At 39.6% G+C, this 27,416-nt stretch overlaps 1 protein-coding gene across 3 annotated transcripts in view; it reads right to left on the reverse strand.

Moving 5' to 3' along the window:
• Positions 1-27,416, reverse strand: part of ATRNL1 (attractin like 1) — a 514,893-nt gene that overhangs the window by 334,520 nt on the left and 152,957 nt on the right. For all 3 annotated transcript variants that reach the window (XM_081863641.1, XM_081863642.1, XM_081863643.1), the window contains exon 20: positions 23,484-23,577. In XM_081863641.1, coding sequence (XP_081719767.1) covers positions 23,484-23,577 — 94 coding nt within the window. The remainder of the gene's footprint in view (positions 1-23,483; positions 23,578-27,416) is intronic.

A 27,416-nucleotide genomic window follows, 5' to 3' on the forward strand; every position in this document is an offset into this window, starting at 1 on the left:
GGGGGCTGCCAGTTTTCTCGAGCTCACAACTTGAATGTGACTAGTTATAGGTAGAAAATTAAACATATAGATCAGTGATCATTTGTCCTAAATGGCACTAATGAAATACTACTACTGCTTTGGCATTATACCAAAAAGTACATTTCCAAGGACAAATGCAACAGCATTTTAAAAATATTAACAAAATCTCTAGTTTGTTCCAATAATACCCAGTCTGTCAAACTCATTACCCTTCTGTTGACTGGCTATTAATAGTTATTTCTTAATATCTCTCTGAGTCCTTCTTGGGAGGTCAATATATAGGCCAGAAGAAAACAAATCAATGCATGTTTCATGCATACAAGGTGGTCACTATACCAACACCCTGTTTTATTTTCAACATATTTTCCATTTGGTTGGTTAAAGGACTGAGGCTTTTAACTACTCACTTGCATTTAGCATTGTAACATTATTTACTTGTAGTAACTTGTAGTAACTAAGGTAAAACAAGTAGTGAGATACTGTGAATTTAAACAGCGTAAATTGATGGGATTTGTCAAATAACAATGTTGTCATTTGACAAATAGGCAGAATGTATGTCTTCTGTTGATGGGTGTCAACAGAATTTAGAATGGAAATCTTTATATCTATGTTGCAGAGATTATTTTTATTATTTTAAACATTCACACCCCACCTTTACAGAATGAATCCAAAAAGGTTAACATCATAACTTACCAATTTTAAAAAACAATTTGATAACAGTCTCCAGAAATGTAACATGTAACCATGAAAATAAGCTGGCTTTCAGAGGGACAATGTCAGTTTAAATATTATGCTTGAAAGTCTTATTTAAACATCCAGTATATATATAGTATTGAATATTTTATGAGTTCCTGAGAAAAAGGTATTGCTTTGTCCCTTAAGTGATTATTGAGAACCCCATGATTCCATATGCTCCCAACATACAGGGGATCCAAATCAGGATGCTTGGTTTTTTTGGTCCCGAGCTCTCACGACAGCCAGCTGACTCACACCAGAGCATAGGACCAAAAACCAGGAGATTCCTGGGTCCAACCATAAGCCAAGAATGGCTTCTGTAATTCCGGGATGTCCTGCTTAAATCGGGACAGTTGAGCAGTATATGACCAGTTCAGGGGTTATTCAAACCAACTGCCATAAACTCCAGCTGAATGAAACAGGCAAAGAATCAACCACAGCATCTGTATTTTTCAGGCACAAGTTGCAGGAATTTTAATATTATGCTCACTTATTTGTGATCCAGTAGTATCTATTCTCTTATCTATAACAGTTCATAGATCTATATAAAAAGAAATGTGCCCTAATGTGAAACCTGGATAGATTCCAAGCTACTTTGTCACACTAATATCATCTACTCTAAATAATCAAGGTGCCCCTTGGCCTTTCAATTCCCTTAAGCATACAGTACTTAAAAAGTGTAAGGTATAAAGTTTAACAGTTTTAGCTGGGAATTTCTAATAAAGGAAGAAGGAAGGGCTATGAATTCTTTTCATATAGTATATGCAGCAGACAACAGCATCACACATCATTTTAATCAACAGTATGCAGATGTAATTTCAGAGCCTTTGTCTATAATCTTTGAGATTTCTTGGAGAACAGGTGAGGTCCCTGCAAACTGGAGGTGGGCAAATGTTGTCCCCATCTTCTAAAAGGTGAAAAAAGTGAGCTTGATATGATACCAGGAAAGATCCTTAAACAGATAATTCAGCAGTCGGTCTCTGAGCACTTAGAAAAGGATGCTGCGATTACTAAGACATACCATAGGTTTCTCAATAACAAGTTATGCGAGATGATTCTCATTTCTTTTTTTGATGGAGTTACAAGCTTGGTGGATCAGGGGAATGCTGTAGACATGGTGTCTCTTGATTTCAGTAAGGCTTTTGACAAAAGTCCCCCATACTATTCTTGCAAGGAATATCTTGTGAGGAATTTACCACTGGTAAAATGTGGGCTGAACGAGGTAACTGTTATGTGGCTTTGTAGTTGATTGACTGACCGAACCCAAAGAATACTCATTAATGGTTCCTTGTCATCCTGGACCCATTGTTGTTCAACATCTTTACAAATTATTTGGATGAAGGAATTGAGGGGATGTTCATCAGATTTGTAGATGACACTAAACTGGGAGGGGTAGCTAATGCTGCAGACAGAATCGGGATTCAAAATGACCGTAACAGATTGGAGAGCAGAGCCCAAACTAACAAAATAAATTTCAATAGGGGCAAGTGTAAGGTTCTGCACTTAGACAGGAAGAACCAGCTGCACCAGAATAAGATGGGGTACACCTGGCTTACTAGCAGTACATGTGAAAAGAATCTAAGGGTCTTGGTGGACCACAAGCTTAACGTGAGTCAACAGTGTGACGCACACAGCAAAAAAAGCTAATGCTATTATAGGCTGCATCAACAGAAGTACAGTGTCCAGATCAAGGAAAGTGATAGTATCATTCTTTTCTGCCTTGCTCATAACACACCTGGAATCCTGTGTCCTATTCTGGGCACCACAATTTAAGAAAGATGTTGACAAGCTAGAACATGCGCAGAGGAGGGCAACCAAGATGAACAAGGGTCTGGAAACCAAGCCTTGTGAGGAACGGTTGAAGGGGCTGAGTATGTTTAGCCAAGAAAAGAGGAGACTGAGAGGTGATATGATAATCCTCTTCAAATATCTGAAGGGCTGTCACATGGAAGAGGGAACAAACTTGTTTTCTCTTGCTCTGGAGGGTAGGACCTGAACCAATGGCTTCAAGTTACAAGAAAGCAGATTCCGATTAAACATCAGGAAGAATTTTCTGACAGTAAGAGCTGTTCAACAGTGGAATGGTTTCCCTCAGGAGGTTTGTACTCTCCTTCATTGGAGGTTTTTAACCAGAGGTTGGATGGCCATCTGTCATGGCTGCTTTAGCTGACATTTCTGCATGGCAGAGGCTCACTAGATTATCCTTTGGGTCCCTTCCAACTCTACAATTCTTTGATTCTATGAATGAATGCATCAGATGTGAGGAACATGCTGTCCTACAGATGTTACTGGACCACAACTCTCATCATGCATGATCAGTGGCCAAGCTGGTTAGGGCTGGCAGGAAACAGAGATCATCCGGAGGACCACAGGTTTTCCATCCCTTGCATAAACCACCAGCAAAACTTTCCTTGGTTTTCCACACATGTAGACATGTAAGAAAAGGTGATCTCTAGATAAGAGAGTATAGAATTCAACACTTCACTTAGCACAGTCATTAGCTTTTCCCCAAGTCTATGTTTATCCTCACTGCTTCCTTCCTTCCTTTACCTTCCCCTTCTGTTTCTTACCCCAAGGAAGTGAATAAAAGATACGAATCAATGTCAAAAATCAAATTCAACCATTATGTTAAAGTATACAGCTGTCCAGTAGCAAAATCTGTATTTCTGGCTGAACAATCTATGTTCTCTAGTAAATAATTCAGTATTACAAAAGTCCTGGATTTTCACATCCCTCTGTTGTAGTAGTTCATACAAGATACCACAAGTCCAACAAATATTTGCTAATTTTGCCCCACAGATACACACAGAGATTGTTAAAATAAGAATTATTGTATGTTAATGTATTTCTAGAGGACAAAGGATCAATCATTGGACAAATCATTATGAAGAAAATGTTTTCAACCAAGTTTCTAAATGATATGATTAAAAATGTAACACAAAATGAGTCAGAGTATCTTTTTCCAGACACACTAAACCAAACAGCAAGCAAGACACAAAACACAGATTTAGAATGAAATATTTATAAGTGGTTTCAAAGAAGTAAACATAATAAATACGTTTAAAATGACATCCAACTATTATCCCAATTTATGTAAATTCTGACAATGCATTTTAAATAAGCATTTCAAAAACAAATCACCAGGAAACTTTCAAGTATTGCTCTAGAGCTAGTATCTTTTAGCGTATTATTGTTCAAGATGGTCTTTCATTTGATTCTGTGCATCTTCCTCTCTGCCTACTTCGTAATAGCTATGGCTCATGATGAGGCACTTTGGCATCACTATTATATAATGTTTCTCCTTGATGTTGAAATTTCCTCTTCACAGCAAATGAAAATTAGAGTATCTAAGTGCTGCAATATAAAGATTCCTAAACTGGCTGCTGGGGAAGCTAATTTGCAAGTGCTAAAAATCAATCTTTCAGATATTGATACATAAAGTAAGCAGTAGCCTACAGAAAACAGTAGGCTCCATTTTGTGTTGTCTCACTGGCTTACCTCATTAGCAAGAAATATGAACATGGCTTATATTTAACAAGGATTCCCCAGAATTCCTCTAAGCTCAGTTTTGATAGTTCCCATTTTCACTGATACAGTATAGTCCTAGAAGATGCACAAGTTGCAGTGGATATTGTGGGGAGAGGGCCTTCTCAGCATTGGTGCCCATGAGTAGAACCTCATTTGTGGAGTGGCTAGGAAGACTCCCCTTGGTGCCTACCTTAATAGCATTTCAATACAGGCCAAAGATCATTTCATTTTCCTAAGCCTTTTAAATGTGAAAAATTAATTCTGTTTTTAAGATGCTTTTTAAAAATCTGCTACTTTTAGATTTTATTGTAATACTACATTCTTTTTACTTTTATTTATGTATGGGTTATGCAGGAATAAACTAACTAGGTCTCCAGGTTAGCAGGTACACCTCTCAACAGGTACGAATCTTGTCATCCATTGTTTTCATCCTCTGTTATTGTTGTTATAATCCTCTATGTCATATTATATTTACTTTCAACTAGACGGAAGAATAAAGAAGATGTGATGCCGCAGGATATTGCCTGGATCTCCCAACTTTTGGATGGAGAAGCACAGGGAAGGTCCAATTTTGATTGGGAGAAGTGGAGTTTGATCTGTTCCTCCTTGAAAGTGGAATATATCTACACATACTATAAAGGGCAGCATTCTTCTTTTTTGGCAAGTGATAGATTGGGGAAACGGTGTGAGGAGGAAGAGCTTAATTACCCATCTCCCACACTGCCAACGTTCTAATAAAGAGTGGAGCCTATTGCAGTTGTTATAAACTAAAAAGAAGGCAATTGTGGTTCTCCAGCATCACAACTGTTTGATCCCAGACAATCAATGGCAACACCGAGCTAAATCTTATCCATCAACAAAGACAATATTTCCAGTGGATCATACAGCTGCAAGTATCTGGTGTAGGACAACTCACTCACAGGCTAGTCACTGTGGGCAAAGTTTGTCTAAGGAAAAGGCCCTAGTAATACAGAAACATTTTGCAGACTTTGTTGCATTGGGCAGTAAACTGCACACAAATCCAGAGTGGAGTCCTTAAGGCAGGTGGATAGTGTCTTGTATTGCCTCCTTCTGGCAACTCCTGCAGTCAAGCTGGTGCTAAACGTATTTCTTTCTTTTCCTTTGGACCACATCAATAAGGCCAAGCCGGGGGGGGGGGTGTCGTCTGGGTGGCCCAGGACCTCCATACATACTGCCCTGGTGAGGTCACTTTGGTGCTGCAAACATAGCAAAATCAATGCAGGAGGCAGCAGTTATGAGTTATAAGCTCAACTTGAATGGAATACGGTACAAGTGCTATGTTGTCTTTGTTGGTGGGAGAAATCATTGTGTCTCACTGGTCAGGTTAATAAAAATAACAATAATAATAGTAATTTATTCATACCCTGCCCATCTGGCTGGGTTTCCCCAGCCACTCTGGGTGGCTTCCAAAAGAATATTAAAATACAATGATTCATCCAGTATTAAAAGCTTCCTTAAACAGGGCTGCCTTCAGATGTCTTTTAAAAGTCTGATAGTTGTTTATTTCTGTGACATCTGATGGGATGGCGTTCCACAGGGCAGGCGCGACTACTGAGAAGGCCCTCTGCCTGGTTTCCTGCAACTTCTCTTCTCGCAGTGAGGAAACCACCAGAAGGCCCTCGGCGCTGGACCTCAGTGTCTGGGCAGAACGATGGGGGTGGAGACGCTCCTTCAGGTATACTGGCAGAGGCCTTTTAGGGCTTTAAAGGTCAGCACCAACACTTTGAATTGTGCCCAGAAACGTACTGGGCACAATACATACTGGGCACAATCCGCCTTAAGCCTGGCAGCCGCCAGTCAATAAAGTGTTGACCCACCACTGTCCACCTGCTTCAGTGGGTGCTTGGAGCTCAGATTATCACTTGACAAGAGGACTGAACTACTGCACCAGCAAAACAGAAAAGAAACCAATTCTCTTCCACCTAGCAAGCTGGAATGTCAGGACCATGTGTCCTGGCTTGTCCACTAATCTGTGGCAGGTCAACAACTTTTCTGAACCGTAGGCCCAACAGAGGGCTTGTGGGAGTGGTTAGATGCAGGTATACAGAAGAATGATGCCTTAAACACCAGAGTGATCAATTCTATTGCTTTATTAAAGAAGGGTATAGACTTACAGCCTGCCAGGTCTCCTAGGCATTACATGTGTAGAAGATGGGCATCACTGGCCATGAGCTGAAAACGCTTAACATTGACATTGCCACTGTACAGAGGACCAGAGTCACTTTGACTGGCAGCCTCTGAGAGAAGAACTACACCTTTTTCTGGCACAGAGGACATCCAGAAGAACCATGTATCCATGGCGTAGATTTCACAGTGAAGAACTCTCTTCTGTCTGCAATAGAAGCAACTGAGGGCTCAAAACATTTGCTTTTCCTCTGCCTCTCAACCACCTCCAGTCCAGTTAACATCTCGAGCTTCTACACACAACTCTGAACTGAGCTTGTGTCTGCCTCAATCAGTCTACCCAGTCCCTTTCTTTTTGCCTTCACTGTATGATTGTTGAAACACCTGAAACTTCTAAACACATCATAAATAACAGGCTCTAAGGACACTTAAAGACTTTTATCTTTATTTGAATTAAATTAGTTCTGCATGCCAAAATCTTCCTAAGCCAAACATATTAACATCTATTTTTAGTAGTTGTATTTAGACAATTTACTTTTTCTTTCCCCCTTTTTAAATAAAAGAAAGTATAAAACTCTTAGCTCTGAAGTCACACAAGTTCAGCAATGCTGTAAAACAGCTTTACTTGTTTTCAGCTCAGTTGCATTGCACTGGCCTTTTAAAAAGGACTTGCTTTATTCACAAGCACTTTTCTTTGCAAATGCAGCCCTTCACGTTCCACTCAATCCTGCTATGGAAGCCCCCCCCCCAACTTTCAGGAGCAGATAAATGGGCAGTGAAAAGAACTGTAGTGGAACCCCCTACCCCCACTTCACCCCCATAAAAGCCTTCTTGCATCTAAAAGCTTCCCGGTTCAGGATTTTAGCTTCAAAAACCACCTTCAAAACAAAGATATGCAATAATAATAATAATAATAATATTTGGAATGTAACAAAGTGCACTCTGAGTTAATGCCACCTCAAGCACTGTCTCCAGTGATGGATGAGGACTACTATATAGGAAAACAAATATTTTGTATAAAATCAGTAGTGAAATAGCTGAAGGGGAAATTGCTTCTGGGAAAGGAAAAGCTCTCTTGGCAAGTTCTGCATGAAAACATTCCAGAGAATCCACTCTATCATTATTTAATGTTTGCAGAATATTCTACAACCACACAACAAACTCTTCTTTGGTCTGGTTTACATAGCAAGTGTTTGAGCTTTTGTTTTAAGAGCTGTCAGATTAATGTGTTCATGTATATATTCTCAATATCATTCAGGGGCAAAATCATTTTCTTTCATCCTGCTAAAGGATGTAGCAGCTTTGAACACAAGTTATTTTTTAATGTAAGAACATGTTCTTCATGCTTACAATTTAATATTACTTGTTTCCAGGGGCAGTATGTTCCATTTTGCTGCCTGAGGCAAAATGTGAAGGTGTCACAATTCTGCCACCCCCACGAAGCCTCCTTTATCTAGGTTACGTAGCAGAATCCAGAAATCTCACAGGAAACTGCCACCACTGCTGATGCCACTTCTCCACAACTGCAGAGGCGGCGGGTTGGGTGGGGCACCTACAAGCGGCACTAACTTGTAGGCTTCTGCCACTTGAGGCGGTTGCCGCAGTCTGCCTCATGGGCTAACAGGCTCTGCTAGATAGCATGCCAGAATATGCACAGTTCTCCATGTTAAACAGTTTAAAGAAGAATATAAATACAAAACTATGCTACCAAAAAAAAAAAAGGTTTATGCACAGTTCCTTTCTCCAACTTTTTTCTCACTCCCCCCCCCCAAAAAACACAAAAAGAAAAGACAACAGGGGAAGACAATGGGAGTTGGGGGGATGGGGACTAATCTAACAGCTACACGAAAGAATGTACATAGGAACCTAGGTACCATTAGTCCATCTACTTCAGTATTGTCTGCACTGACTGATAGTGACTCCCCAGAGTTTCAAGTGAGGGTCCCTCTCAGTTCTACCTGAAGATGCCAGGATGAGAAAAGAGGATGAAAACAGAGTCCTTGGTTGAATTTTGCTCTAATTTGCATTCTCACAGTAAGCCCAACCCCTGCTTGAAGTGACAGAACAGACAAAATCATAAACTGAAGGCATAATGGAATATTTTGTGTTTGATCTACACATCATCCATTTTTAACATTTGTACTGCAGAGACTCTTTGAAAAAGGCATTTTAAAATGCATCAAAATTGGTGATGGGAAAACTTTCCTCTGGTCAGCTTGAAACTGGCTCTTTAAATTACAGTGTTATTCAGAGACCTCAGCGTGGGTGGTACACATATTTTTCCCCCAAGAGTTCTCTCCAGGCTCAAATGGTTGTCATTAGATATTACTGCTCGCCCAAATAAAGGGAATTAAGCCCTTTAAGAGCTCCACTTGAATGCTCTAAGATCTCAGTTCCCATGACTGTCTGCTATTGCATCCTATCCCAGGGAGTGGGAAGTTGACCTTCCTGTTCAGTACAAGGTAGCAAGTAGTGGCCCCTTGGAGCTCAAATTCTTTCCCTGCAGTTCTTAAGAATTTGAATAGGCTGTCAGCTCCCCTGCCTGAACTTTTATGAAATCCTAGCTCCTACATCTTATAATACTGCCTTACTGGTTTCAATTATCCCTCAAAATTTCATCTGCTTTTGCCAAAATCCCTGCATAATTATCACAGATTTGGTAGCCATCACAGGGTTACCTGGGAGCAAAGCCAGTGAAATTGCTGGGCCCTGGAAATGTGCATTATCTCGTGTTGTCTGACCAAGCAGATGAAGCTTAGCCATTTGACTATGCTGAATCTTAGGCAGAACATCTTTTCCTGCTCTCTTTTCCTGCCCATCCCAAATCCCTAATTCCTTGACTTTTTTAGATTGTGGTGGTGAGGTCAAACACGTTGTTCCACAAAGGCTGTGTAAATTCAATTATTTAACTAAGTTGAATCAAGAATATTCCCTGTGGTTGGTTCCAGATAAGCTCTAGGGATTGCAGAGCTCTCATGTTGCACGGGTTAGAAGCTTTCTTATGCTTGCCTATAGATCCCTGGAATCTTAAAAATAAACGTTTAGTGTCCTTGACTTGGACAATAATTAAATTAAAATCATGTTCTGAGCATGTGCAAAAGCTCAATCTACATTCCAACCCATTGAAGTATTTATGAGGATAACAATGCACAAATGGGATGCTTCTGATTATTACAAGATGGCTAACTTGCAAATTAGAAACTTGGGGGGGGGGGTTCATTTACATCAGAGGCACACACACCATGCATATATAAAATGAACTTAATCTGATTTATGCAAAAGTTTTAACACCTATTTCCATTCTATAAATACTGGTAATCAATTAGTTTCACTGAACACACATTGGAAAGGTTGAAGGGATCTTCTTATTATATCTACACAGGGGACTACAGATATTCTTCTAAGCAGAAAATAGTCCCTTCATTGTTTTTCGTATGGCACAGGTGTAAGAGCTAAAGCTCTGAAGGCAGCATTCTGTTAATAGGGTCTTTCATCAGTAGGTTCACATACCCCTGAGATCTTTCCAAAGTGTCTCCTTGAAGACATGATGGTTTCTAAGAAAATATTCCCCGTTGCATGCATGGAAATACTTACAACATATGTACTGGGGGAAATCTTGGCCAAGAAAAGTCAGAATTTGTTCCAATATTTAGTCCTACTTTCTCTAAAAATGCAAATCTAAGGGCCAAGCTAGATGTGACATCAGGAAACTTGTGATAAGATTTCCTGTGTTTCCCCCACCCACAAAGGTCAGCGTAACCACAAGCTGCTCAAATTGTTTCCCTGATTCCTTAATTGCTGCCCAATCTGTTATTTTCCCCAAGGAAAAAAATGTAGGTATAAAGCAGAACGAATAGCTATAAGGGCAGGTAATCCAGATCAGGAAGCTGGGGAAAGGGCTAACTACTCGTTCCTGAACATTCCAACCCCAGTCTGACTTGTGGTGCTGGGCAGCTGCTTTTACCTTGTAGGAGAAAAGTAAATCTCCTAACCATAATAGCGCTATTAGCTATTTCCCCCTTTTAAAACATATGAAATAATATGTATTAAAGAGGAAAGTTCTACTGTGATTAAACCAATTTCTTATATGAAGGACTAATTACCATGTGCTATAGGAGGGCAATGGCGAAGTTCAAATGATTGGATCCCTGTGGATAAAGATTTCACTCAGACTGTTATGATTGTGATTAGACTTAAGTCTTGGAGAAGCATTAGTCATGGGCTATATCAACAAGGTCATTAGGTCCCCTAGGGTATCATCTACATAATTCTGACAAGAAAATTAGTTTTATTAAGCATTCAGATTGCTTTATGGATCAATTTTCAAACTACATAAACATGGAAATATAAATAAAACCAGAACCTGACCATTAAAGTATCCAAACTTTCAGTTTCCAGGTATTTTCTAGGTTATCTAGTTAAATAAAGTTATAGTTAGACATTTTAGACATATACAGATTTTTTTTTAAAAATTAAAATACACACACCCCACAACCTTTCCTTTTTCAGACACTCGCATAAATCATTCAACCTTCAATAAGGAAGATACAATCACCACAAAATCTACCTCTGCATAAAAACAAATAGCTAACACCCAAGATAATGTGGGCAATGAGTGTAGCCAAGAACACCATTTCATCAATAAAGCAAAACAAACATACTGGCAGCAGTACAATCAACCTCATCTCCTGCACACCCACACCAAACAGGATACTGCTGTTTATGTTTTCCCATTCTGAGAGCTGAAGAGCTTGGGAGAGTTTCTATCACATTCCCTGAGTTCTCAGGGGGGAAACCCAAATACACCATACTTTATACTGTGTATTTTATTGAATGTAGTCTCAGACACTGTTTCCTAGAAACAGAGGAACTAACACCAATTAATCTGTTTATTTCTATAGAATTGCTTTTGACATTGACATTTAACTTGTGGAAAACATCCTACTCGCATCGTAATAATAGGAAGCTACCTTATACTTGAGTCATACTACCAACTCTAGCTAGCTCAGTATTGTCTTCACTAACTGGAAGTGGGTATCCATTATTTTATACAGCAATCTTTCCCTGCCCCATCTAGACACAACAAGGATTGAACATAGAACAGCATGAAGACAAAGCATATGTGCTATCACTGCCTGAGTCCCCCTCTCAATGAACAGCTACAAGCATTTGTAGCTGTTTTCCCAACATGTAAATGGTGTCATGATCTTGTCTGAGTTGGTAACACTGATGCTATGCTGCTCACACAAGTAGACCAGTCACAGAATGTTCCTAATGATAATTCCCTCTTTCTAATTCAAGTCTTTGCTTGCTCTTAAACATGTAGCCAAAACCACACAACCCTTACACATAAGGGAGTTATCGGCACACTTGGGGTAGCTCTGAGGTTTGCAGGGGATGAACACCCGCCCTCCAAGGTAATTCATTTCAGGCTAAGAGGCTACTGCAACACAAAAAGTTGAATGCTAAGCAACTGGTGATGGGACAATAAATATTTCCCACAAGAATTGCCAATCAGGGCAACTCGTCTGGAGTCCATTCCATACCTGAGTATCCCACATGCAGTATAGAAGTGGAACAACTTAATGTTAAAAGATGCATATGAATGTTGATAAGGTTACAGGTAGGACAATGCCAGACAGAAGAAAGTTTTTGATTGTGGTTAGATGCTTGTGTTGGCAAAAAAGAAAATCAATCAGATTCATGCACCCAGAGTTCTTGTACCTCTCAGTCACAGGATATATTTTCTCTTTTCAGTGAGAAAACCCAGTGGAAATCCAAGTTTTTGTGCTTGCAAGTGACAGTTCCTCCTCCCACCTATATGCAAAGGAAATGGTGTCTGGGACAATGCCTGAACATGGAGGCTTGTAACTGAGAAGAGTTTCATTCCAATGGTATTTTATATATTTTTATATCAAACCTTGAGAATAACAACCATCAGAGCATAGTACTTAAAATGAAGTCATTTTATACCATTATTTTTTATTGTGTAGAGTTGAGTTCTATTCTCATATCTCTATAACCTTGCTTAATGATCCTGGGGTTAAAGTTTTGTCTTTTCTTTTTCTCTCATCTGAATAGTGGAAGTCCAATTTACACTATGCTAAGTTTATTAATGTCAGACTAATCATTTTGATATATATGGAAGGAGTAGGCTGCAACTGGCATCTTTGTAGGCAATTAAAAAAGGCAGTAAGGTCAAAACAAATAGTATCTATGCCAGAATGAATGGATTTTAGTACCAATTAAGAATTTCTCAAATAAATATCAGCGCACAAGTGCAAAACTAAAAGAAATCAGAAAAACATAACAAAGAAAGTTTTGCTTTTGCCCATTTTGTATTTGTCAAAAAGTGAAACCCGTTTCTTATCACTGCCTAATTACTACAGACCCGTTATGTAATGGCTTTCTTATACATTTGAAGAGCACCAGAGCAAGTGGTATTAATGATAGCAGGCAACAAGATGGAAACGTAACATGAAAGGCTACTCTCTGTCTTCAAGCAGAAAGATGAACACTATAGCTAAAACATTCTTTATTCACACTTCACACTACTGCCTAAAAGAGAGGGGGGAAAGGGTAATGAAAATAGCAGTAGGTTGATGCACACTGCATCCATTAGAGGCCATAAAAAGAAAGCATTTCTTTGCTACTCCAAGAGCTTACTAATAAACACATCCTTTCACCAATACCAATCCAACTTAGTGTTTCTTTATTAGCTCCTTTTGTTCCACTTTCCGAATATGAATGTCAGGGACTGGAAGGACTCTGACCAGTGTCTAACAGAGGCAAGAGGCCAGGGGATTGACCTAGGAGAGAAGGCCAATGATTTATATGGTTTGGTGCCACCCATAAGGCAGAAGCGGCGGGGTGTGTGTGTAATGGTCACAGCCATCTGAGTCAGAGATGAGTGTGCAGGAAGTGTCAAGAGGAAAAGGCTGTACAGGTGAGGGACACACCAGTTGAATTCCTTCCCTTCCCTTCCCTTCCCTACCCCACTGAATCCTAGAACCAGGAGGGGTGATGGCTTCCATGTAGGAGAAGCCTCAGGCTGCACACGCACACCCTGTCAAATGATGGTACATAAGTTGGTTAGGAGGCAACTGCTCCTCAGGGCACAGACCTGAGGACAGCTGCCTAGAGGCTAGAAGTGTGTGTACATATGTATCTGGGCCACCATGGGAGTTTGTATGTTTGTCAATACAGAATTAACCCCTTGGCTGGGGGTGCCTAGGAAAAATGATAGAACAGACTTGAGAGAAGGAATGCTTCCTCACCCCTTCCCAGCTGTCCTTCTGTTTGTGTGTGTGCATGTGCCAGAACATACAAGCAATTATTAAAATCACAGTTTTCCAAGCAAGTTTAAAATCACAAGCAAGACAATTTACCTGCTTCCCAAGAATTAGAGAGCAACATAAAAGACATTCCTCTAGTTTTGTATTTTTTTAATATCTGACTTAGTATAGCTGCATTTTAAAATAAAAGGGATGGTATTCAACTAAACTTTACTCAGAGTAAACCCACAGAAATTAATGGATCAAACTTAGTTATGTTCCAAAGAAAGAAAGAAAGAAAGAAAGAAAGAAAGAAAGCAAGCTCAGAGTCTAGGGCATCTGCCCAGGGCACCACTCCAGACTTCCTTATTCACATATATGGGTTCAAGGCCCTGTACTCTTGACCTGCTATTCCTGCCTTATACCAAGTTAGACCACTGGGCCCATCTTGCCTAATACTGTCTCTCCACAGTTTCAGGTACAGATTTGCATCAGACCCTTTACATTGCCTAAAGGTAAATGTAAAAGACCCCTGACAGTTAAGTCCAGCTGCGAACGACTCTGGGGTTGCAGCACTCATCTCGCTTTACTGGCCGAGGGAGCCGACTTTGTCCGCAGACAGTTTTTCTGGGTCATGTGGCCAGCATGACTAAGCCGCTTCTGGTGAAACCAGAGCAGCGCACAGAAACGCTGTTTACCTTCCCGCCGGAGCGGTACCTATTTATCTACTTGCACTTTGACGTGCTTTCGAACTACTAGGTTGGCAGGAGTTGGGATCGAGCAACGGGAGCTCACCCTGTTGCGGGGATTCGAACTGCCAACCTTCCAATCGGCAAGCCCTAGGCTCAGTAGTTTAGACCACAGGACTATCCACATCCCCCAGTACATTGCCTATTCATACCCAAACAAGTGGAAGCTTTGCTCTAGAATTTTATAATTTCCTTCTGGGACTATTAACCCAGGAGGTATATTTGCAGTTTATATAGGCCCTTGGCAGAGGTCTAACTTTTCATATCACCACTATAGATCCATTCAATCAAATTATGTTTTCAGTAATATTTCATTTTTTCTAACTACTTCCAATTGTTAGAAAAATAGTTTTCTAAGAAGACTTCCCCCCCTTAATTTAGAACAATCTGCCAGCTCAACAAATGGCTTTACTGAAAACCAATTTATACAACATATTGATTAACTATGAAATAACAGAGTAACTATAATGTCAGAAAAGTTTTAAATACAGTCCACAATTCACTGAATCATATTTTTACACAGGAACCGATAAAAACAACAAAACCAAGCCAAATGGCAGACTCTTTTTTAAAAAATAAGAGAGTATGTTTTCTGTCTTTATTTAAAGAGAAACAACTATTAGGAAATTTGTTGTTGAGCCAGTATTTCATTGGGAATCAAAAAAATAATAAATAAATTACATACCACTATGCACTGGAGCACACAAGCAGTGAAAACTTTATAACAGGCTTCATTTACCTCTGATCCTATTGATCTACATCATCCACATTCAGCATAGAAAAAGAAACCTACAGTTTTCCATGGCTAAGACATGTCAGCTCTTATACAAAATAGTCTGTGTTTTAAAGTATTTCTGATTGTTTATGGATTTTATAATACAATTTGCATGGAAGTCCCAATACTGTTGTTTTTGACGTTAGTTGAAAACTTTTCCTTTTTTCTAATTCATGGATCAGTTCTTTTTATTTTGTAGTTTTTAATTCTTGTTGGTTTCATGTTTTTAGCATTGTTTTCTTATTTGTATTGCATTTTATGTTCTATTTTTGCACACCACTTTGGTATTGTTTTAATGTAGAACAGTTTATAAATCCTGAAATAAATAAAGTGCATATTGTTTTCTTCTTTTTTGTTGTAGTTATATTGAGCATCCTACAATGTATTTGATGCATAGACCAGTACAAACAAAACATAAACCCTCAGCTGACGTTCAGTCTGAAAATGGGGGAGGGAGACAGTGGGGAGAAGAATTCCAAAGTTAAGAACTACATTATTCATACTGAAGCATATTAAATTAAGTGTTTAACTGTTTCCTAATTTTTTTGGTTGTGATTTTAACGAAACTTTGCTAATCTTATGTTCTTATTCAAAGCTTATTGAAAGTTGGAGCAGGAAAATACTGTGGCTCTTCCCCAGCAATGACTCCCAGTATGAGCTTACAAGCCGTAGCACTACAATAACTGAAAACATTGTAATGGAAACTGTTAATACATTCAGAATGAACAAGAGCTGAAAGTCAAGTGAAGTACATGGACATATGAATCATCCCTTAATGACTGACCTAAACAATAATCTGACAACTCTCTTGTGGAAAGACACAAACACCATGCTGCCCTAGCACTTCATGAATAGCACTCAGCTATTAAGCAGTGAACAGCAAGGGTAGTCCACATGTTGCCCTCCAGATGTTGCTTGATGCCAACATCTATCAGCACCCACCAGCATGGCCAATCATCAGGGATGATTAGATCTGTAGTCCCAGAAACTTCTGGAGATTACGACGCCAGCTACCCACAGGGACATAACTGTTACTGTTTTTCTGTTGCATTTTCCACTGACTAGGAAAGCACCATATCCCCCAACAATTACAAACTGGTTATGACACTAAACAAGCTTGATACAGATTGTTAGAATTCCAGTTAAAGCACACAAATACCACGATTTCTAGCCATTACTTCAGAAAGTTATTTCTCCACATTCTGAAGTTGCCACATGAGCTTTTTGCAAGAGATGAATGTTTACAATAAGTGGCATGGGGGACCCATGTTCATCAAGCAAAAGGGGCACTTTAAAGAAGCCTTGGACCTTTGCTCAGCTGAAAACATCTTAGAATTTGGAATTGTTAACAACATTTTTATAGGCTTGGTGACCTGTAATGACCCCTGTTTCTCTTCCAGTTTCATTCACTGTTCAGCAGCTTGGCTGGATGAATTCATTCATTCATTTATACTTTTATACATTTGTATCATGCACCTTCAACTCCCATGTGTCCTTATGGCACAACTTTTAGTGTCCTACATTTATGACAAATACCCAGGGAGCAGAGATTATATACAGAATGCAGATAAGAAAAATGCAAACAATCACATTGATTATTCAAAATTCCTTTGAAATAAACCCGAAAGTATTTCTTGCTTGATAAATTGCCAAGTAAAGGGGATATGACAGGGCCTTGGCTGTTCATTTTAATTGTTTGAGATTTAACAGTGCCATTAACAAGACACAAATTTTTCAAGAAAGAAAAACTACTCCAGTTGAATTAAGTATCTCCTTATTGCCGCTGGACTTGACATGGCTTGGCTTAATTTCTAGAAGAACTTCCATAGCATTAAATGGGTGTGCAAAGGGAGGGATGGGCAGTGTATAAACTAATTTGGTATTTCTGTATAATGAGACACAGATTTATTTATTTTTGCAATTGATATGCAGATATGCAGATGACACAACCTTGATGGCAGAGGGTGAGGAGGAATTAAAGAACTTTTTAATGAGGGTGAAAGAGGAGAACACAAAATATGGTTTGAAGCTCAACATAAAAAAAAAACCAAAGATCGTGGCCACTGGTCCCATCACCTCCTGGCAAATAGAAGAGGAAGAAATGGAGGCAGTGAGAGATTTTACTTTCTTGGGCTCCATGATCACTGCAGATGGTGACAGCAGCCATGAAATTAAAAGACGCCTGCTTCTTGGGAGAAAAGCAATGACAAACCTAGACAGCATCTTAAAAAGCAGAGACATCACCTTGCCAACAAAGGTCCGTATAGTTAAAGCTATGGTTTTACCAGTAGTGATGTATGGAAGTGAGAGCTGGACCATAAAGAAGGCTGATTGCCGAAGAATTGATGCTTTTGAATTAAGCCTATCCATTCTTAAGGAAATCAGCCCTGAGTGCTCACTGGAAGGACAGATCATGAAGCTGAGACTCCAATACTTTGGCCACCTCATGAGAAGAGAAGACTCCCTGGAAAAGACCCTGATGTTGGGAAAGATGGAGGGCACAAGGAGAAGGGGACGACAGAGGACGAGATGGTTGGATAGTGTTCTCGAAGCTACCAGCATGAGTTTGACCAAACTGCGGGAGGCAGTGGAAGACAGGAGTGCCTGGCATGCTCTGGTCCATGGGGTCACAAAGAGTCGGACACGACTAAATGACTAAACAACAACAACAGGAATGTTAGAATCATTGTGCATTATCCTTCCTGTCAGTTAAGCAATAGCTGGCTTAACACTGGCTATCCTTTGCTCTGTCATGCCAAATCTGGTTAATCAATGATAAACATTGGTTTATGCCAGTCATCATCACAAAATGCACACATGCTCTTTCTAATATGAAAATTCAACTGAATGAGAAGTAAATCAGATTTTGTTATTGCTAAATATAGCATTTTGTTATCCACTGTTCAAACTCTACAACAGAGACTGAAGGGAGCATCAATTAGGTGCTGTTTAGCCACATATTCTGGGACAAGAAGGTGTGCACCCAAATATACAGTGCAGGCTTGGAGAGAAGAGAAACTTACTCTTTTTTTCTTTTATAAGAAATTAATTAGAATTCAGGTTTCATTAGAAAATCCACCTATTCTATTTTTTCTATTATATTAATTCATGTTGAGACTCTGCACTTTAACGAACATGTTAATTGATACAAAAGATAAAGGAAACTAATTACAAAATATATTTTTTGTTTAAAAAACACCTCTTCTGTTTTAGATTAACTGCTGTTTATTGTTTGTCTCAATCTGACAAACTGTGTTAAGTTTAGCTATGGCTCTTTTGAAACAAGCAAATGTGATGGCCTTCCTTTGCTGGGGCATCACTTCAACTGGTATTTTAAAAAGGGCCAGGTTCCTTTATTATGCATTTAGATATGATGTTTGCAGTCTGTGTAGAATCTGAAGATCATCCAAAGCAGCACACAAGAGGATTCAGGGGGATGCATGGATGTGCAAGCCCAAGCCTCACTGTCTCTTGCTCCTGTCATGATAAACCATAGTCTATCATGATGTCCTGACCAGCTCATTATAACAAGCTGATGAGCATTTCCTAGTATTGTTGACATTAAGAAAAAAGAAATTTTACGGACAAATGTTTGTCTATGAAATAATAAAGGTAATTGAAATGCACAAAATAGCTGAAAGGAAAATATGCACAAACATCAGCTATGTTAATGTAACTTGCACTGGGGGAGAGAGGGAAAGATTGACTTAAGGTCACTGACTAGATGAGGAGAAAAGGCAGAACATGAAATGCAGTTTTACAATGTCAAACACAAAGGCAAGTCTAATCACAGATTTCAAAAGGAAAATTCAGAGAATTGTTTTACCATGTTTGGCAAAGCAGTTTACAAAAGAAAAAATAAGCCCCACAAATGGAGAGCAATCCTGTGTTATTAAACAGAGACTTTGTAAAACCCCTATAAAGCACAGAAACCAAAGTTATTTTTGGCTAGTCCTATTAGTGGCAAAGGGAGAAAAAGAAAAACAGATTTCTTGAAATGATCTTTAATGTCTATTAACACAATGGAGATAGAAAAAAAGCATGTCTTTGTTCTCAAAACTGTTGTTGTGCACAATGGTGAACAAATTATTATCCATGGTTTACTATATTATTTATCCAGTTTCTGCATCACTTCACTCCTTAAAGAATGGATTCACAACATGGCCTCTTTACTTTTGCCTGAATGACAGTAGAAAGCAGTAAATTCAAAGAGGTGAGGCTGCACGTCTCTACATCATGCATTGCTCTCTCTTTTCCTCATCTAACTGAAGTAAAAAATTTCCTAGCTGTGCATATAGACCACATTTTTTGTCAGTTTCGGTTTTATCTTAGCCCATCTCTACAATCAAGCAATAGGAGAAGAACAAGAAGTAAATTGTTAAGTAAATTGAGAACAGGAAATGGTTTTGTCCATTAACTCTGAGTCTTTAATAAAGCACCAACCCTCAAATAGCAGCTCACATTGTTTTGTGAGTGTCTTTTCAAAATGTCTGACAGTATTGTCAGTATTGCATTTGGATAGGGCAGGCTTCCTCAACCTTGGCCTGCCAGATGTTCTGAGACTATAATTCCCATCATCCCTGACCACTGGTCCTGCTAGCTAGGCATTATGGGAGTTGTAGGCCAAAAACATCTGGAGGGCCAAGGTTGAGGAAGCCTGGGATAGGATGAACGTTTTGATGTGATGAAGCAATGTATTATAGACACCCAGAAGCTTAAATCACAGAGCTTGCAATAACTATATGGCAGGCCAAGCTATAGGATTCATGGGGTCAGACTGGGGGAGTGTGCTGTCCATGCAATGGATGGACTCAGGAAATACTATACAGTACAGTCTAACCTCTTCTTGCCACTTCCTGTACTTTTGAGATTTGTGCTGAGCCATATAACTGTGAAGATGTACCATGAGAATGCATAAAAAACAATTTGATAAGGAAGTCACAGGACAATGTAGAATCAACATAAGAAATTCAGCATTTTCTGGCACCTTAAGCTCTGAGTGCTCTGTTGAGAAATGTGGAATATAGATAAATATAAATAAATAAATATCCAATCTCTTCCTTCTGCATAAAATGCACTTCACATCTTCCCAGTTTCCTACTTACTTTCTAACTCATCCAAACCCCTCTCTTTCCCACTGAACCTGCCATCTCTTGCACATCCATTGGGACTCAGCCAAAACATGGGACCACTCTGACTGAGCATGGTTTGCAAACACTCCCAAACCAAACCATTTTCAGAAATTTATTTGCAAAAATGTTTGTGCTTTCTGCAGAGTGTGTGCACAGGAACATTCCCCCTTTCTTAAAGCAGCTGGGGATACCGTACTATAGTAAGCCACAATGAAACTGTAACAATCCTGGCTGACAGATGCTCTATAGCAAACGGCAATAACAAATGGGGCATAGGAGCAAAGAAAGACACTCAGAACCACCTTAAACAAAAATGATGTAAGCTTCTGGAGACATTTTGTGCCCTCAGATGTGCTACTTTTTGCACCAAATATCCACAGTAAAACATTTAGCATGGTCCTACACCTCACTTGCTCTAATTGGCCTGCCTTTACCATTCTTCAATCCCTCTATATGCCACTTGCTTTTATTTCAAATCACTTTCCCATTTCTATCTCCCTTGCCTTTTTTTGCAGAATAACACTTACCCTACTATTAGGTCAAGTGAGGTGATAACTTCAGGCAGCAAATGCATAAGAGCTGTGCTGGCAGCTCCTTTGCTGCTCCTTCTAGGTCTCCAGTATTCCGACATGTTTTGTTTATGTGTAAGCTGTACAAGTGAGCAGCATGCTTGAATAGGGCTAGGGACTTCACATGATCAACCCGAATCGTGTTAAAATGTTCAGAAATGTTTTAACTCCCACATGGAGGCTGCATTTTGCTTAAACATGATTTGTTTTAATATCTAAACACGAGCCTGTCCAAAGAAGATAATTGTTTCTGACAATGAGAACCAGGATCTGAAACCACAGTTCGACAGATCATTGACAGCCCACACACTGAGTGCTGTGGGGATAGGCATGAACTCATGAATGCTGAGCAGATGGGAAACAAAAGTAGACAAGACCTATAAATCAAGGTTTTCTTGTTGTATATCTCAGAGCTCAAACCACAGCACGGCTTCTTAGCTACGGTTAGCATAAGACACAGTTGGAGTGTCACAAGGCAGAAGCAGTGTTCAGCATCATTCATAGGGCGTTTGTCATGTTCAGGCAATTGTGTTATTGGTGTCAAAGGATACTGTCCACTAGCAGTTGAGCTCAGAAATCCAATAGGATTAAGCAATATGCCTTGTTAATTTAGAAAGCCCTTATATTACAAATCACAGTACAGTAATTAAAAACATTATTTAACATTATTACTCTTAACTCTTAATTTTATTTCTTTTTTTAAAACTAGAAATGAAAAACCAGTCACTTCTGAAAGGAATGCATTCATGTCTTGAAAGGGATAAACATATTTTTCTCCCTCTAGACTTCTGCAGCCTCTTCCAGTTTAAAATAATTTGTTTTATACAGCCTCTCTGATTTTTAAAAAGTCTCTCTTCATAGGGCACAGTATTCACTGCACACTGTGAACAGTTATAGAGGGAGGGGTGGGAGGAGCAATGTTCTGCCCTGCAGCTATGACTTTGTAATCAATACAATTCTTGACAGGAATATAAATCTAACTTACACAGTGAACAGCTAAAGTTTGAAATTTTCATGGAAATCCTTACTTTAGTAATCACAGATTTATGGGCTTGCTGCTGAGATTGCACAATGTCCTGCCCAACAACTGGGAAACAATTTATATTCTTAGCTACAGTTTACCAGTATTTGAGCATGTATTGTATATAGTTCATGGTCCAAACAGCAGTAGTGCAGAACATAACAAATATAACATTAACTAATATTGAAAATGACTGTTAGTGCCTTCATAATTGTGAACATCATTTTGTATGTGATGTGCCTTTAGGAAAAACACACACACACACACACACATTAATATTCTCATTTGAATTATCAACACATTACATACGTAGTTTAATCTATTGATTACCCTGCTTTAAACAAATTAAAGTTGCAATCATATGTGCACTTGCTTGTGTGCACAGCATTCTTGACTGTGATAGAACAGATGGATATTGGGGCAGTATGGGGGGAAGAGAGAGGAAGAGAGGAACAGCACAAAGAAAGGATCAAGCTCTGTAACAAACACTAAACCTTACCATCGTATTTCCTAAGTAGTGTTAATTAAAATTCTAATTTTAAAAAATGGTTTTTTTAATAGCAGCCGGAGACTACAACTAAGTCAATTTTTCTGAACAGAGAACAATAATGCAGTTCTCCTGATTCATTTTATACAAGTGTGTCTTGCACAAATGAAAAGTTTGCTTCTAACAGCTGTATGGGACAAATTAAGTAGGCTGAGCTCTTCCAACTTGGACACGATGGCTGTAGCTGCAGAACAGGACGATTGGGACTTTAGCACTCAAGTTCAGAAGGGCTAAGCCCATTACAAGGTGAGCCAAACTCCCCTCTCTATTGGGCTTGACATGCAACCAGCTGTCCTCTGCCAAGCAGCTTCTTACTGATATGTCCACATTAGATATTTGGCACTTCCCTTGTAACATTCCTGGCACAAAAGCCTACAGGAGATGTGTTTTGCATCAATCCTGATGACGTTACTAAAATGTTAGGATTCACAAAACTACTTTGTCTCTTGATGCTGCTGTACATCTAAGGAACACCTTGACCCAAGAGTAATTTAGTACTGGAAGTGTTCTATTATCCAGCTGCATTCATGTGTAACCCCAAAAATTTTGATCCCCTCCAAAATGATGCCAAAGTTTGGTGCTCATTTTGTGCTGTGAACCCTGCATTTTGTATCACCACCCCAAACTGAGTAATTAACACAGCAAGCCAGGGTTACAACTACCCTCATGTAGAATGGCTACATATGCATTCATTTCTAGATACCCCCAAAACATTTAATATTCTAATAAAGCCATTGCATTATGAGACATCACCACCACCAGACAATGAGCAGCAGGGGAGTTCAGCTGGGTTGCTCTGTGCACATTTCCCCACACACATCATGTCCTAGCTGTTGCAAGCAGTCTTAAGCATGTATAGGCTGCAAAACAATATTGATGAAGAAAAGGGGCTGAGAAAACCATAGGGTTCCCAATTACAAATCTCAATTGTAGCAATAGAGTTTAATATACATTTAAATGGCTGAGAGCTTGATTACTTGTACTCACAGTTGACATTGATCTCCTTTGATCCCTTTAGTTGTGCAGAAACATTTTCCTGTTTGCATGTGACAAATATTTGCATGTCCACTGCATGTGCAAGCTATAAAAAACAAAGAGGAAACTGCTAAAGTCTCTCATTCCAGTGTAGCTTTGTATACAGATTAACATACTTTGATAATTATTTATTGGCTAGAGGTAATGGTAAGACTAATTTTCTGACTGGTAATACATTTGATAAAATTAGAATAAATTCAGTTGCGGAAACTTAGCAAGGAATTCAGAGAGATTTGGAACTGCTGTATTTGTCATCTTGCACTGTGCTTTGTGTCATGCTGTTTTAATATTTTCTTGTTGTCGGTGCTTATTGACCAATGGAATGAACTGTACACAGAATTATAGGCATTTAAAAAAACAAAAATTGATATCGGCTATTGTGGATTGTATCTGAGCCCCAGATATGGAAATATCCCCACAGTGTGGCACTCTGAGTAACCCTCTAGCATTCTCCCCAAACATATAACATTATAAATCTTGTTAACAATCACCAAATTGAAAGAGGGAGCCAATGAAAACAGGTGTACTGTAGGCAGATAGTACTCATACATTTCCCTCTTAAGATGCTCCAGAATACAGCTCCATTCTTTCTTTTTGTATGTGTACATAGTGGAGAGAGAATCTGTGCGATTTGGTAATTTCATAAAAGGTAAGCCACCAAATACTATCCTAGAACACATGTGGAATTTGAAGAAAACAATACATATCAAAGGTTCCCAAACAAATAATTTCTTTTCAACACTTGCATCATTCCAAATATATATCACTAGAAACAAAGCCAAATCACGAAGAACCAATGGAATTAAAGCACTAACCAAAGGATTGGTGTGGCACATATGCCAATGAGGAGGAAGGAAATGTCCTCAATTGATGTTCAGGACTAGTTTTTAATCACTGTGAGCAATTATGGTTTCAGAACTTATCTAAATTTTGACTTCAATTAACTGTGTAACACCAATTATGAGGTATTTTCCACCGTGCAAATTTATTAAGGAACTTAGGGCAATGATATTTGTGACCTATGTCAATGTTGAGTATGTTGCTAAATCACTGGCAGAGCCTGCTTGTATGGAAGTGTGCAAGATTTGACAAGAACAGGTAATGACAGAGAATATATCAGATGAAAAGAACCATCTCCTTGTAATGCAATATTAGTATTATTACTAGATACTAGTGCATTATGCATGATCTGAAAATCCATCAGCAGCATGAGCTTCTCTCTAATAAGGTATGCTTCCTCATATCTGTATATTGAGTTCAAATATCAATCATAAACTAAAAGAGATTTTTGATGAATGATGATGAGGCCATCTTTCAAAGCATGCACCGAATTTCTATATTAGAGCAGAAACACATACTAAGCAAGACTGACCAAATAGATTTTTTTTTTCATTAGCCATGCATACCCTTTCAGAGTAGTATATCATATTACTCCTCGTACATTTATGACTGCTGAGGCAGACCCTGCACCTTTCCCCCTGATTTGAGGTCAATACTGGGAAACCAAGCCTAAGAACTACGCACGCTTGTGGTAGCATGTGTAGTTCTTAGGCTTGGCTTAAAATATTGTCCCACCTTCCCAGAAATATTGTCTCTTGGCTATATAACTTAGCCCCAGAACAGATGCAGTGAGCCTTTATTTAATACATTGGTACCTCGGGTTAAGAACTTAATTCGTTCTGGAGGTCCGTTCTTAACCCGGAACTGTTCTTAACCTGAAGTCCCACTTTAGCTAATGGGGCCTCCTGCTGCTGCCGCGCCGCCAGAGCACGATTTCTGTTCTCATCCTGAGGTAAAGTTCTTAACCCGAGGTACCATTTCTGGGTTAGCGGAGTCTGTAACCTGAAGCGTATGTAACCCAAGGTACCACTGTACAGCCAACCCCCTTTTTTAAAAAACTGGCACTTTAAAATAAATAAAAACATCTTGAAGTTCCCAGGCCACAGAGAGGTTAGGCTGGCCTCAACTAGAGCCAGGGCTTTTTTGGCTGTGGCTCCGATCTGGTGGAACGCTCTGTCACAAGAGACTAGGGCCCTGCGGGACTTGACATCTTTCCACAGGGCCTGCAAGACAGAGTTGTTCCACCATGCCTTTGGCCAGGGCGCAGCCTGACTCCCTCCTTCGGCAATCTTCGCGGAGCTCTGGCCCAATGGTTGCCATTGGTTTGATTTGAATTAATTTTATAATGAATGCTTTTAGAGTGTTGTGTTGTGTTGTACTGTTGTACTGTTTTATTGTTGTTAGCCGCCCTGAGCCTGGCTTTGGCTGGGGAGGGCGGGATATAAATAAAAATTATTATTATTATTATTATTATTATTATTATTATTATTATTATTATTATTTCACAACTAGAATTGTAAAAAGTGGTCTGTCAGGAGTTGAGTCTTTAAAGAATCAGTAAACGATATATACAATATATATTGAGGCTGGATAGCTCAGTCGGTAGAGCATGAGATTCTTAATCTCAGGGCCATAGGTTCGAGCCCCATGTTGGGTGAAAGGTTCCTGCATTGCAGGGAGTGGACTAGATTACCCTTGTGGTCCCCTCCAACTCTACCATTCTATGATTCTATTTTTCTATGGATTCAGTAAAAGTCACAGGCTTTTCAGTAAGATGGTAAAATGGTAAGTGTACAGCTTAGATTTACTTCAGCCATTTAAGAAGAAGAGGAAGAAGAGTTTGGATTTGATATCCCGCTTTATCACTACCCGAAGGAGTCTCAAAGCGGCTAACAATCTCATTTCCCTTCCTCCAACAAACACTCTGTGAGGTGAGTGGGGCTGAGAGACTTCAAAGAAGTGTGACTAGCCCAAGGTCACCCAGCAGCTGCATGTGGAGGGGTGGAGGCGCGAACCTGGTTCACCAGATTATGAGACTACCGCTCCTAACCACTACACCACACTGGCTTATCAGAGGTGTCACAATTTAGGTTTCAACAACTTGCGGGTTCTGAAACAGGCCAGTACTTTCTGCCAGGCCACACTAGTACTAAACTGCCTACTGTTCTTGAGATTCCCAACCTTGAGGCTCCTCTATTAGACTTACTTAGTAAACCAGACCAGGGGACAAGCGCACACTCCCTTTCTAACTGGTTTGGGATTATTCTCTCACTAGAAGATATTTTCCCTTCCTTCTGAATTGAGATTTAAGTAGAGTGTTCCCTCACAACTCCACTTCTCCTCTCCCAAAATTCAGCTTCCCAGTTATTGCATGTCTGTATACTCTTTAAAGACAATAACCCTGTCCTTTAAGCTAACCCCCCGCTCAGAGACTGCCTTCTCTGGCTAAAATTTTTCCCTCAGGGCAGATTTTACACAGCTCAGAGGTTATGCTGTTATTGAGCTGAATTCCAGGAACTGATTTTTTCCTTTCCCTCTCAAAGCGCTGTCTCCACCCACTTCTGGCTACCTGTACCTACAGCCAATCAGAGTGAAGCTCTAACTCAGCATACTGAGAGCTATATCTCTCTGGTTGTCAGGCAGCAGAGGAACCATCCCCCATGGCTGGCAAGTTGCCAGGAATGGATAAGACAAGGAAAAGTCCTTACCATCTGCTTTTTATTCAATATTTGCAGAGAGAGGCTTGGGAATGCAGCCTCTTGGAATAATGGTGCTGTCCCGAGTAAATCTCCACCCCCTTCTCTCCCACTTCCTCATTCGTCAACAGCACCCCCCCTCTACGGTTGCCACTTAGGGCCATCTGCCTTCAAGCTCTTTGCTCTCCTACTTTTAAAGCTTACCTGGTTCTTGGAGATGGTGGGTCTGGAATGCTTTCTAGTGATAACGTGTCAGCCAGAGGCTCCAACTCTGCCTCCTCCTCCTCCTCTCCCATTATTTCCCAACTATTCCCCTCATCTTCCTCTGAGCTGTGACCTCCTTCAAACC

The sequence above is a fragment of the Podarcis erhardii genome, assembly GCF_964252035.2.
Source record: "Podarcis erhardii genome assembly, chromosome: 5".
NCBI classification, from domain to species: Eukaryota; Metazoa; Chordata; class Lepidosauria; order Squamata; family Lacertidae; genus Podarcis; species Podarcis erhardii.